The 12,688-nt window shown below is 33.6% G+C and overlaps 2 protein-coding genes across 2 annotated transcripts; both read right to left on the bottom strand.

Moving 5' to 3' along the window:
* Positions 1 to 432: 432 nt before the first annotated feature.
* On the bottom strand, positions 433 to 2,448 carry LOC128186771 (probable E3 ubiquitin-protein ligase MID2). The gene is made up of 2 exons (XM_052856658.1): positions 1,215 to 2,448; positions 433 to 1,009 (listed from the first exon to the last, which is right to left on the bottom strand). The coding sequence occupies exons 1-2, from the start codon at positions 2,439 to 2,441 to the stop codon at positions 974 to 976; spliced, it is 1,263 nt and encodes a 420-aa protein (XP_052712618.1). The 5' UTR covers positions 2,442 to 2,448; the 3' UTR covers positions 433 to 973.
* A 7,808-nt stretch (positions 2,449 to 10,256) lies between these two features.
* Positions 10,257 to 11,380, bottom strand: LOC128187395 (uncharacterized; the record flags this gene model as incomplete). Its single annotated transcript, XM_052857844.1, has 1 exon — positions 10,257 to 11,380. A coding segment is annotated over one exon (726 nt), but the record flags the coding sequence as incomplete, so codon positions are not given.
* Positions 11,381 to 12,688: the final 1,308 nt, after the last annotated feature.

Genomic DNA, 12,688 nt, shown 5'->3' with positions numbered 1-12,688 from the left:
ATTTACCATATTTACGTCACCAATAACGACATGTCCAGCAGGACTATAGTTAAAGGGCAAAGAAGAACAAGAACACGTTAGAGGACAACCTTTCAGATGCTCGATGTCGAGGCATTCTAGAGTTTTCTTGTAATTGAATAATTTGGATTCAATTATCCATGCATAATATAAGAAATACAAGGAGTAGACTTTAATCAAAATATGGTGTAATGTAAGACTGGACTTTTTTGTGTTTGAGGATATTGCTGATATTTACTACGTCAATGCCTTTGCTGACATGTTGAAGTTTAAAGAACAAACTTGGTTGTTAAGCTGTTTCTTTTTCACGTGGCAGTTTAAAAAGTATATGGTTAGCAATATTCATAACCACCGAACGGATTCTGTATTTCAAACTTAAAATATGACTTTACTAATGAAAAATATTTTATTCAGTAAAGCAAAGCAGAAGATATGTACAAGGTGATTACTCGAGTCTAAGTAACAAAAATTGTAGCCACATCAGGTATATCATTTTTAAAAGCAGAATCAAACTGTTTTGCTGTTCATTGCTGCAATCATAAACACAATATGGAACCATGGTCGATTGTTTAGTTGATTACTCTATCAAATATTATTAATCATTTACACATCTGTGCATTTACAAAATTCTAAATAGAGGCGTGATTATTGTAACATTAAAAAAATACTGGTATTTTCGAAATGATATTTGAGTAAAATATACAAAGTAATGTTACAGTCAAGGTAGGTTTCTCATTTTGATTGGCAATCGCATGCGTATACAAGGGTAAATTAAGCATGTGTATTACATCAATATCACAGAACGAATATTTCACAAAATATTTCACAAAATGATTATTTATTTATTAAAATGTGTCATTGTGAATGTACCTTCTCACTCACCATAATCTAACCTTGATTTTAAACCAACCATCGGAATTATATCCCATTTCTTTTGATTTCAGTGTTTGCAAGTCTATAAATGATTTGTATCCCCTACCAACATCACCTTCTGTAAAACCATAGTGAAATGTTCTAACAATGTCTTTTTTCCTGTCAACTTGGTTAATGAGGCTTAGTTCAACAGATACATCCAGTGGCGAGTCAGAATTTTCATTAGATTCGCACTTCATATAAATACCCATGTTATTATTCATGAGCTGACATGTAATGCTCCATTTCGATTGTGACTTTGGAAGCAAAAATGGGGGACTGACCTGTACTGTGTGTTCCAAAGCGAAATAGTGTTGAAACACTGTGTAATCTTTGAAACAACCCAACGAGCATAGAGTTTTGTTTATGTCTGCTAAAGAGTCATCTGATTGTTGAGAATTCAGGGAAGCTAGTTTTGACCAGTTTTGGACGTTCATCAGATTATCTTCGAAATCTAAAACATATTGTGTACTAGTTTCAGATACGTTGAATGCCAAACGAAGCCTTTCAAAGTGTTTTTCAATTGCCATCTTTGTCGTTTCCATAGTGACAAATTTCTGTTTTTCGCTGCCATGCTCCTCAACTGCTTCAGCTATTTTTTGACTGTGTATCAACATTTTCTTAAAAGCAGTCATGCATTCAATACCAAACTGTTGACTCTGTTCAGTGTTTGAAAACGTCTTTTCTATTGATACTTTTAGTTCTTCATGCAAGGTGTCCAAATGAGACTTGGTCTTTTCAATGATGTCAACTAAAGACTGCAACATCATTTTTTTATTATCATCAAGGTGTGTTAGCTTTACATTTGCTTCGTTAAGGGCTGTTGAAGTACTGTCTTTAGCACAAGATATTGTGTATACAAAATCATCTACATCAATTATTTCTTCTTCGTTCATTTCAACTTCATCCAAAGATTTTACAATATCACAGGTTCTGTGTTCTGTTGCAAAGCAGATGCTACAACAAATCTTTCTATGATCAAAACAAAAAACTTCCAGGACTTTGTTGATATGAACGGGACACGGTTCATACGATTCAAGAGGCTTCAAATCTGTATCGGGGGTGATACTTGTCACTAGGTGCATGTGATTGTTTCTTTTACGTTTGTGTGAATAGTTGTAGCATTGATCGCACATGCATTCCTTGCAATCTCTGCAGAGGTATGTTGCTACGTTTTTCTCGTTGGCATATTTGCACGGCTCACAGTATATTTCATTAGAGTTGGGGTCATTTGATTTACGGTCAAGAAGAGACGTTATCAAATAATCGTTTGGCAGCTTCTGTGACCATTCTACACCAGACAGGTTTGTAAAGTAAGTCTCAAATCGGCACAGAGGACACCGAAAGAATGCGGTGTTCTCTTCTTCGGTTGCTGACTTTTGTACTTGTACATAGCTTTGAATGCAAAGTTCGCAAAATGTATGTAAACAAGGCAACTTTTTAGGATTGTTGAACTTTTCTAAACAAATTGGACAGCTCAACTCAGGGGTCTCACCTTCAACGGTCGCCATTATCAGAGCCAAGAAGTTTCGTTTTAATTTCTCTGAAAAATAAAGAACAGCAACTCTGCTTTTTTTTTCATTACCTAATCAATAAAATATTGTTGTTTAGTGTTTTTCTCTTCTGTATGTATAGTCAGAATTCCTATCTATTTAAACCCGAACTATTGAACTGTTTGGGTCAATAGACTGCGATCCATGCCATTTGAATGGAAATTTATTATTATTTTTTAAATGATTCGATTTACACGTAACTTTTCGCCGACATCAGTAGTAAAGAATGGCGTTGGTTCTTCTGTTAGAAATGTTTTCATTTTAATAAGGGCTGTCAACTTTACTCGTTTGGTTTAGTCGATTAGTTGGAGCTTTAGTCGAGCGATAGTCGAGTACTCGATAATTGATTTGAAACTGTGAATCCTTTTCAAATCAAATAATGCTACTCTCACATACATCTTATCTTAAACTAAAGATAATTATATTTAAAAACTTATGATAATATATACTCAATGTATTTGATTTAAAATAAATTGAAAAGTATTTTTTTAAATCCGTTAGAAAATGTCCTGCCTTTTCCATTTCTTCCTGTGACGCTTACACATACGCAGTTGAGCTGCATATCAAATGAGACCTGTTCCACGGTAAGTCAATTTCATTTGTCCGTGACAAATCAACAATAAGTGATTATTGATTAAGAGAACAAATGCCTTCAGATACTTATTGATATGAATAATTTTTTTATTAAACAAACATCTAATCCAATAAATGACTCATTAGAAGAAATACAAATTGTTCTCAAGAACATGTCTGCTTAAGAAAACCAATTGAGATCAATTCCAGTATCATAATTCCATACCCATTGATACCTGGATGAAGTCGAACAAGTGCCATTGCGTTCTATGTGTTTATATCTATAAGTCAATAAATGGACATTTATCCTTGAGTAGACTCGGTCTTCATAGAATCTGAGTTCATACTGCCGGAAGTCCAAGCTCTTGTTTAAACAGCTCTATGTCTCAAAACGAACGCCAAAGTAAATTAAACCATAAAATTAAATTCATTAATATATACTTCAGAATTATTTTTTTCCTTGACTGCATTTTTACATTTTCATTTACTCAGTTTTAAAAATGTTTGTACCACTGAGAGGGATATTTCATGTTTTTTGTTAGGTGTTGATCTTTTTTCACAGGGACTTCTTCATTCAGGGCACATGCAGCAGCTTCCTGTGGAGTGTGCAGTCCGGTGTAATGAAGAATAATGACCCCCGTAGAATAATGACCGGGTGTCATTTTTCGACGTAAAATAATGACCCCCCGGTCATTATTCATCGCAGAAAAATGACCCCCGGTCATTATTCAACGTTGAAAAATGACCCCTTTGCCTGAAGAATAAGTGTCATTTTCATAAAAATGAGCACACTCCACATAAAGAAAAGTGACCCCGGTAGAATAATGACTCCCTCGTAGATTAAAGTTTTTCAGTATAGTTTTTAGTATTTGTGAAATAGTCTTTACAATATTGTAATTTTTACTGCTGCAGTTTATAGAAAGTAACAGAAATTATAATTCATATTCAAATAAACCTAAAGTGAAAGAAGGGGTATAGCTTAGAAAATAAAAATCCTTCCGTTATAACAAGACATTGACGTATTGCATCGGGGTATGGTTGTCATCTTAAAGGGGCATGGTCACGATTTTAGTCAAAAAAAATTCCGATCTTATTGTTCACAATGCTTTAGTAAGGCATTTTAATAGGCAACCAAAATTTGAGTGTCATTCGTTACATTTTGAATGTTGAAGTGAAAATTCTAATTTTAGACCTAATGAATGTGTTAAACGTAAGGAACTGTTTATTTATGCTTAAAATGAATAAGAAGATAGACAAATCAGCTTGAAAAAGATTTTTACTGGTATATTAAACCTATGTAAACAACAACAGGGCACGAGCCTTGTTTGCATGACAAAGAATTGTGAGCCCTGTATCTTGCTTATAACTTTACAACTGACCCTCAAATTTCATTTGATCAGTAGAAATGCTTTCATTAAGCATTGTAAATAATGAAAACAGAAAAATAGAATTTGACCAAAATCGTGACCATGCCCCTTTAACAATTACATTTACATATATCTATGGTGTTCCGATAGGGCCACTCTGACCTTAATATAGGGCGAAGATGCGAAGTTGCAAAGGCGATAGTGCGAAGGCGAAGGAGCAAAAGTGCGAAGATGCGACGACGAAGCGCGAAGATGTGATGCCTAAAGTGCGAAGGCGAAGGAGCGATACTACTATCGGATCTTCCCAACTTTGCACTCTTGCTAGCGCATCTTCGCACTTTCGACTTGGATTACATAGAATTTAATGCAGGCACCGTACTCGCCAAGGTTTTTCGATTAATCCAGGCTATTATTGGTACGCATGCACTAGGCTATCGCGCTTACTATGAATGTTTATAAATATTTTAATCTGTACATCAGACATATATGTTTACCAGTGCTGGCTATGCCTAATCATTATATACTCCACACAAAATTTAATGTCCACCATAATGTGTACATACATGTATGCACTTCCAGACTCCTATCACTTACCAGCCGTCTATTTACCGTGGACCAAACACAGTAACATTCTAATTTCATTATGCGACACTCCTTGCTCATGCATGGATCTAGAGGGGGGAGAGGGGGTCCGTCCCCCGGGAAAATTCAATATTTATAATTTCACGCAGAAAAAGGGGAGAGGGGGTCCGGACCCTATCCCCCTGAATAATTTAATATTATTAATTTTATAAAAATAAAATTTCCAAAAATGCCTTGAACCCTTAAACGATAGAGAGCTCCGCAATTATAAAACATAGGTAATAACAGATTACAAAGCTCACCGAGACGAGGCATCACCTTTATGAGGCATCACCTTTATGAGACCACCTTTATCATATTATATGAAAACCATCCTTTATGATCTTGGATATTCATGGATTCTGTTTTGACACATTATCATATATCATCTGTTAAAAAATTGTATGATAATCATATGATCATATGTTAATCAATACAATAATATAAAATTGAAAATTGCATCCTATCATACTTACAATATATATCATATAATACCATAAAATACCGTACAAAAATTGTGAGATATGGTATTGTAACGTATGATATGACATTGCATTTTGTTATCGGTATTGTATTTGATCAAGTAATACAATATCATAAAACATGATACAATATAGTATTATATGAAACAATATCATATTGCAATAATACATCATAACATTGAAACATGTGTTATTATATTGTATAATATATTATATGATATTGTATTGTATGATACTGTATCATATTTGATAAATAATATGATATTGTATTATATGATACAATATAACTTGATACAACATTGTATCATATCAAATTATACAATATCGTGGAATAAAATAAATATTATATAATACAATTATATTATACATGTTGTATCATATGAAACAATAATATATATAACAACATCATAAAATACAATTTCATGTAATATGATAATATATCATATAAACCAATATCATATTATACAATATCGCATGATACGATATTTTATAATATTACAATATCACATATACAATTTCATTTGATGTAATTCTATATTACAGAAACCAATATTATATCATACAATACTGTTTGATACAATATAATAGAATATACAATATCATATCATAGGATGCAATATCATATATTGCAATTTCATATGTAATAGTATAATGTGATTAAATATCTAATTAATAAAACAATATAACATTATACAATATTGTATCATAATATACAATTCTATACAGAACAATATCATGATACAATATCATATCATAAAATATTTAAAAAATGATACAATATTATATCGTATCATATAACGTTTTACAATATAACATATGGTATTATATTGTATTCTATTAAACAATAGTGTTTCATATCATACAATACTATATCATAGGAATCATGTTATATCATTTAACAACAACTACATCTATCTATCAAGCAGGTTTGAGTGAGGTAGAAGATTTCTTTAGCATCCTTGATGATGGAGATCACGCTCTGCATCTGAAGCAACCTTTGGGTTTCATTTATAATTTAGTTAAATCAACTATGCAAGCTATCGTCTATAAAACATGTGACCTGTTCCAAAAAAATCAACCTCATCAAGCATCATAAACCTATGGCTCAGATTCAGCATTCAAGTTGTCAGGTGCATCAGTGACGCACCTTCAATGCTTCAATGAAGTTGGGACCAGTAATAAGTAAGATATCATCATCAGAGGGCACCAGCAATTCAAACCTGTACCTCCTCAAGCATCCCCAACCTATGGCTCTGATTCAGCATCCATGCCTGTCAGGTGCATCGGTATCATAAGACTCACCATCCATTCAGGTTAGGTGAAGTAGTAATAGCTTAGATACAGGACCTGCACCAAAAACTTTAACCAGCTCTGGACGCCAACGCCGGGCTCCCCTTGACTTCTTTTCGGTAAGCTAAAAAGGCGAAAGCGCGAAGATTCGAAGGCGAGAGTGCGAAGTTCCAAAGGCAAAGAAGCGATAGTAGTATCACTTCTTCGCCTTCGCAACTTGGCACTTTCGTCTTCGCATCTTCGCGCTTCGCCGTCGCATCTTTTATATTCTTCCTATTGTTCATGAATTATACTTGCATTGAGGATTTCCACTATTACAAACTGCTGGGTATGCAAGTGCATCACGCGGAATTAATGATGGAACCAAAATTAACAAAAGTTTACTCCACTGTTAGGCATTATAACCGAGCTGAAGTTAGTTGGCACTGACAGCAGCCATTACGCCAGTAGAGGTTAAGGTCAGACGACACGTTCCTCAATTTTATATAACTTTTTCCAGGAATTTGTTGATGGTTTACTACTACTTTGACAAGCTTTCTTGCAAAAAAGTAGGGTACCTTACCAGGCATTTCTGCAAAATACTAGAGTATGCAATTTCCTACATAATCTTCTTGAAAATACACTTGAATTGTTGATATAAAAATAAATACATATACAGCACAACAAAATTCACTATATCGGAACTTTATCTATTGGGGCGGGGCTTTGAACTCACGACCTCTAGAACGTATACGCTTCTGACAGTGACCGGCCACGGTTCTAACGACTTGGCCATCTAGACACATAACCACATCCAATTAAATTTTAATCATTTTTAAAATGATTATAAAATTAATATTTTTTTATTGGAACTCTTTATTAAGAGGAGATACAAAAAAGATTCTCAATGAACGTGTCGTCTGACCTTAATTAACAGCCAATAAGGAAAATCGTCAAAGTACTGAGAGTACTCGTACAGAAAATATATTTTACTTTATCGTCAGCATACTTTAGTAAATTTAGTTAATATCAAGATGATTAATGCATCAATAGTTTGTATGAGCATTGGTAACTTTGGATACAATAAAGATCGTGTGATCAAAATCAAGGGGGATATAAACCCCTAACATGGGCCATAACCTCTTATCAACGCTTTTAGAAACAACCTTTTCATATTATAATCGATCAGTGTTTATTATCTATTAAGATTTACTATAGTCAGGTACTCTTCACACATTTTCTCTAAAAGAATAAAGTCTATTAATGATCACAAATACAACATTACAACAAATGTTTAGAATATTGATGTTCATGTATCACGTAGAAGAAAACAAAACTAACGCAAAATGATTTTTTAAAAATCACTTTCCTCAAGAAATGTAAATAAGAAGAATTCATATTCCTACGTTACTTGTCCCCATAGTCTTTTTCCATAAAGATATATAAATTTGTTTTCCCTTGGACTGAAATGTCACACTTTCATTGGTTTAAACATAGCACGTGATTGCCTCACATATCTCTTTATTTGTTCGGTGAGAAATAATATTAGGCAATATGGCCGTCATTGGCCGACGCCTCGCTTACTCATTTCGACATTTCATAGAATTTAATACATAAACCACATGCCGTAGGTTCTTAAAGTATTTGGAGTAGTTCCCCTTTGAAATTCTTTAAAATTAGAGAAGTTGCCCTTAGAATTATGACGTCACATTGTTTTGTCTGGATCAGAACAAAATGGCAGCGTCGAAATTTGCTCAAATCTCTGCAGAGAAAGGGAGACATCATTTAAAATTGAATAGCAACAAAACATTGTAAGTAAACATGGGTGAAGCAAAGATTTTTTAAAGAGTTTTTGAAAGGTGAGATTGAAAAATATGAAGAGTTTAAATGAGTTAAATTGGACGAGATGTTAGGCATCTTGTACATGGCTTAGCGTAGATCATCGCTATTTGTGAATATACATGTCGCTTGATAGTCCTTGGGAAAAACAAAACACATATTAGGTAAGTTACTGACTCACTAACCTAATAAGTAATAGTATCATTCTAAGATTAACAATTCCTTCACCAGTGAATATTGCTTATATTATTACAACAATAATTCTTTCATGATTATTGTTCGTTAATTTTCACACAATATCCTCATTGTGTATGAATCTGTCTTTATTTGCGTCATTTCCCGCCGTATGTCTACGAGAGAAGTGACGTAACTGTTAACAATCAATTTGTGGCAATATAAGAGTGTTTTGTGTGTGCCTGCTACGAATATGAAAAACTATATACAGCAATTTATTTACAAATTCGGTGTTTATAACTTCTAAAGCAGTTGAACAGAGTGAAAAATTAAGGAAATTTCAAAGTCATTTCTTGGATACAGTGTAACCAATTTCTATTCATGTTTATGGGGGGGGGGGTCATTTTTATATGGGGGTCATTTTTCTTCAGAAAAATCCAATTATTCTTCAGCTAGGGGGGTCATTATTCTACGTCGAAAAATGACCCCCGGCCATTATTCTACGGGGGTCATTATTCTTCATTACACCGGAAAACACGTGGTTTTGAGGGTAGACCTATTTGGAGCTAGATATTTTGAGAAAATGCCGTATCGCTTGCCCTTTTTATGGTGTTAGCTGATGAGATAGGTAACAAATAACATTTCCTCCGAATATTTTGTCATGAGAAATAGAAACTGATTTTTAAGATTTTTTCCCCTCTATAGTGCTATTTAGTGAAAATAATTACCGATGTGATACCTTTACTTTGGCGTGCGTATTGAGACAAAGAGTTGTTTTTTTAAAACAAGAGCTTGGACTTCTGGCAGTATGAATTCAGATTCTATGAAGACAGACTCTACTCGTGGATAAATGTCCAGTCATTGACATATATATATAAACACATTAAAAGCAATGACACTTGTTCGACTTTTTCTAGGTACATTGTATGTTTACTTCAGTTGAAACAGATGTTGACAAAAAACTTGCAGACTTTGACACTGAGTCTATGAATAATAATGAGCTTCTCTTAGCAAATTTAAAGAAAAGAAGTAAACAATTAACATCTCTTTTGATGAACAAAATAGTAACATTCTACCGGAAGTCCAATCAATTGTAAATACGATTCTAATTTATCTTTTTCAATCGATGCGCTGATAAATTATCTTTTAAAAATATACTTTTATATGTTAATATTTTTTTTATGAAACATGAAGGAAACAAGGATGAATTACCATAACAAGAACTTACTTTGACGAATTTATGTTTGAAATTAAGACACATCATTGTTAAAATATGTTCAAAGTTGCAATAAACAACTGTTAGACAAGTATTTCTCAGGTAGTAGCCTCCAGTTTATATATTTTGATAGTTCATCGTCAACTATCAGACGTTGTTTGTCTATAGCATGTAAGTTTCAATAAAATTTGACTCCAACAATGAAACCTAGCTACTTACACATTTTATTCTGTAAAGCAAATAAGAAGATAGATACAGAGTTATCAAACCAGCGTTTAATAACAAAAGTTGAAGCTACATCAAATGTATGATTTTAAAACGCGGACTCACGTTGTATTGATATTTTTACAGCAATCACTTGCCCTCTATCGAGCCATGGTCGATTGTTACGGTGATTACTAAATCAAAATTGGCTAATTATTTACGCACCTGTACACTCTAAGATCTTGGTAGTAAAATAATGTAACAATATAAGAAACGTTTCCGAAATGATATTTGAATTAAATGTTTCATTCTAGCTGACCATCGCACTTGGCATATGCAAGCGTAAATAAAGTATGTCTACCACATCGACGTCACAAAACGAATAATTTTCATCAAAATGGACTACTTGTCGTCAGTGTACGTTTTTCACCATAACCTGGCTTTGATTTTCATCCAGCCGTTAGAATTGTATCCCTTTTCTGTGGAGCTTAGTGATTGCCAGTCTATAATTGGCTTGAATCCTCTACCTAATTCACCTTTTGTAAAGAGATGTTGAAATGTTCTTACAATGTCTTTTTTCCTGTCGACTTGATTTACAAGGCTTAGCTCAACAGAAACATCCAGTGGCCAGTCAGAATTATCACTGGATATGCAGTTCACATAAATACCTAGGTTATTATTTATAACATGGAATTCAATCCTCCATTTTGATTGTGACTTTGGAAGCAAAAAGGGGGGAGAGACCTGAAGTGCGTACCCCAAAGAGAAAGAGTATTGAAATACTGTGTAATCATTGAAGCAACCTAACCAGCACAGTGTTGTTTTGATGTCTGTAAGAGGGTCCTCATCTGATTGTTGAAAATTCAACGAACTTATTTTTGACCAATTTAAAACATTTTTTAGTTTATCTTCGATATGCAAGTCATAACGTTTACTAGTTTCGGAAAAGTTGAATGTCGAACAAAGCCTCTCAAAGTCATTCTCAATAACCATTCTTGTTTTTTCCACGTTGACAAATTTTTCTTTTCTGCTTCCATGTTCCTGAACAGCTTCAGCTAATTTTTGACTCTGCGTCAAATTTGGCAAATTTGCACGGATCACAGTGTATTTCTTTTTGTTTATCGTCGTTTGTTTTACGATCAAGAAGAGATGTAATCAAATAATTTGTTGGTAGTTTTTTTGTCCATTCCGTTGCAGAAAGGTTTATTAAGTCAGTCTTCATGCGGCACAAAGGGCATTGGAAAAAGCTGGTGTTTTCTTCCTGCACAATTTTGTACATAGCTTTGGATACTAGGTTCACAAAATGTGTGTAAACATGACAGTATTTTAGGAAGATTGAACTTCTCTAAGCAAATCGTACACCTTAACTCGGGATCCTTACATACAGCAGTCGCCATCGCAAGGATTCTTATCTCTAAAAAAAGAAATAATCTCACGATTTTTAAATCAATAAAAATATGTGGTTTCAGACAGAGAGCAAGATAAAATATGTTTTTTTGTAAAATATAAAAGGCGAAGTTCCTAATTAAGGATGATGTTAACTCAGAGGGAAAAAATTCCGCTTATGATAATGAAAGCGGTGTCAGTAGAATAAAACTCAGACAGTGGTCACATGTTCACTTCGTCAGGTCTAGTACAATTACTAGATTTAGCTACGTTGCTTGAATTACCTACAAAGCTTTACTTACCTACCTTAAGTAGGTTTATTTAGCTAAATATACTCAATCATAATTTTGTCTTATTTGGGTTTTTGTACTAAAAGTACTCAGTCGCAGCAATAAATTTCAACTTTTAACTGATCTGAAAACAATTCTTAAAAATGCTGCCCTTTTTGCGCAAATGCAGTCAAAGTTCCATAAGTTTTGGGGCTATGTATAACTGTTTATGCGTCCAAACAGTTACTTCTTAAATGGAATAACGAAGAAGAACAGGTCTGGTTACCATGATGATTGATTGGTAATAATTCAGCACAATGTGAACTAATCACACTTATCCATGCCTCATCGCACACAAGGTGTCATACATAGAAAGCATGTTTTCCTTAAAACTGCTCAAAAGCAGCGATGTTTTAGCTATTTTTGCTCTGGGTTGCTTTTCTAAAACTACACAGTACAAATATAGGTTGACAGTTCCTTGCGACTTCTTGTCTGTCAGGTAAATATTGCTTTGTAGGTAATTCGAGCTACAGAGCTAAATCTAGTAATTGTACTGGCCATGCTAAAGTGTACTTGTTACTTTCAGCCAACACAGAATATAAACTTTCTAATAAAAAATACTCCAATATCGTATAAAATAGTGTAGGGAATATATATCTTTCTCTGAAAAACGAAACCATATTCGTGAACTCATAATTTAAACATAGTCAGGTAATAACAAATAAGCTTGCATTTCAACATATAACCTATTTAAGATAAACCATTTTTTTTTGTTTGGCAAGATGAAATAGTTTATTTTGTTATT

Source organism: Crassostrea angulata, chromosome 6, assembly GCF_025612915.1.
Source record: "Crassostrea angulata isolate pt1a10 chromosome 6, ASM2561291v2, whole genome shotgun sequence".
Lineage (NCBI taxonomy): Eukaryota > Metazoa > Mollusca > Bivalvia > Ostreida > Ostreidae > Magallana > Magallana angulata.
The sequence above is the reverse complement of the archived record's forward strand: the minus strand, read 5'-3'. Positions and strand labels throughout refer to the sequence as shown.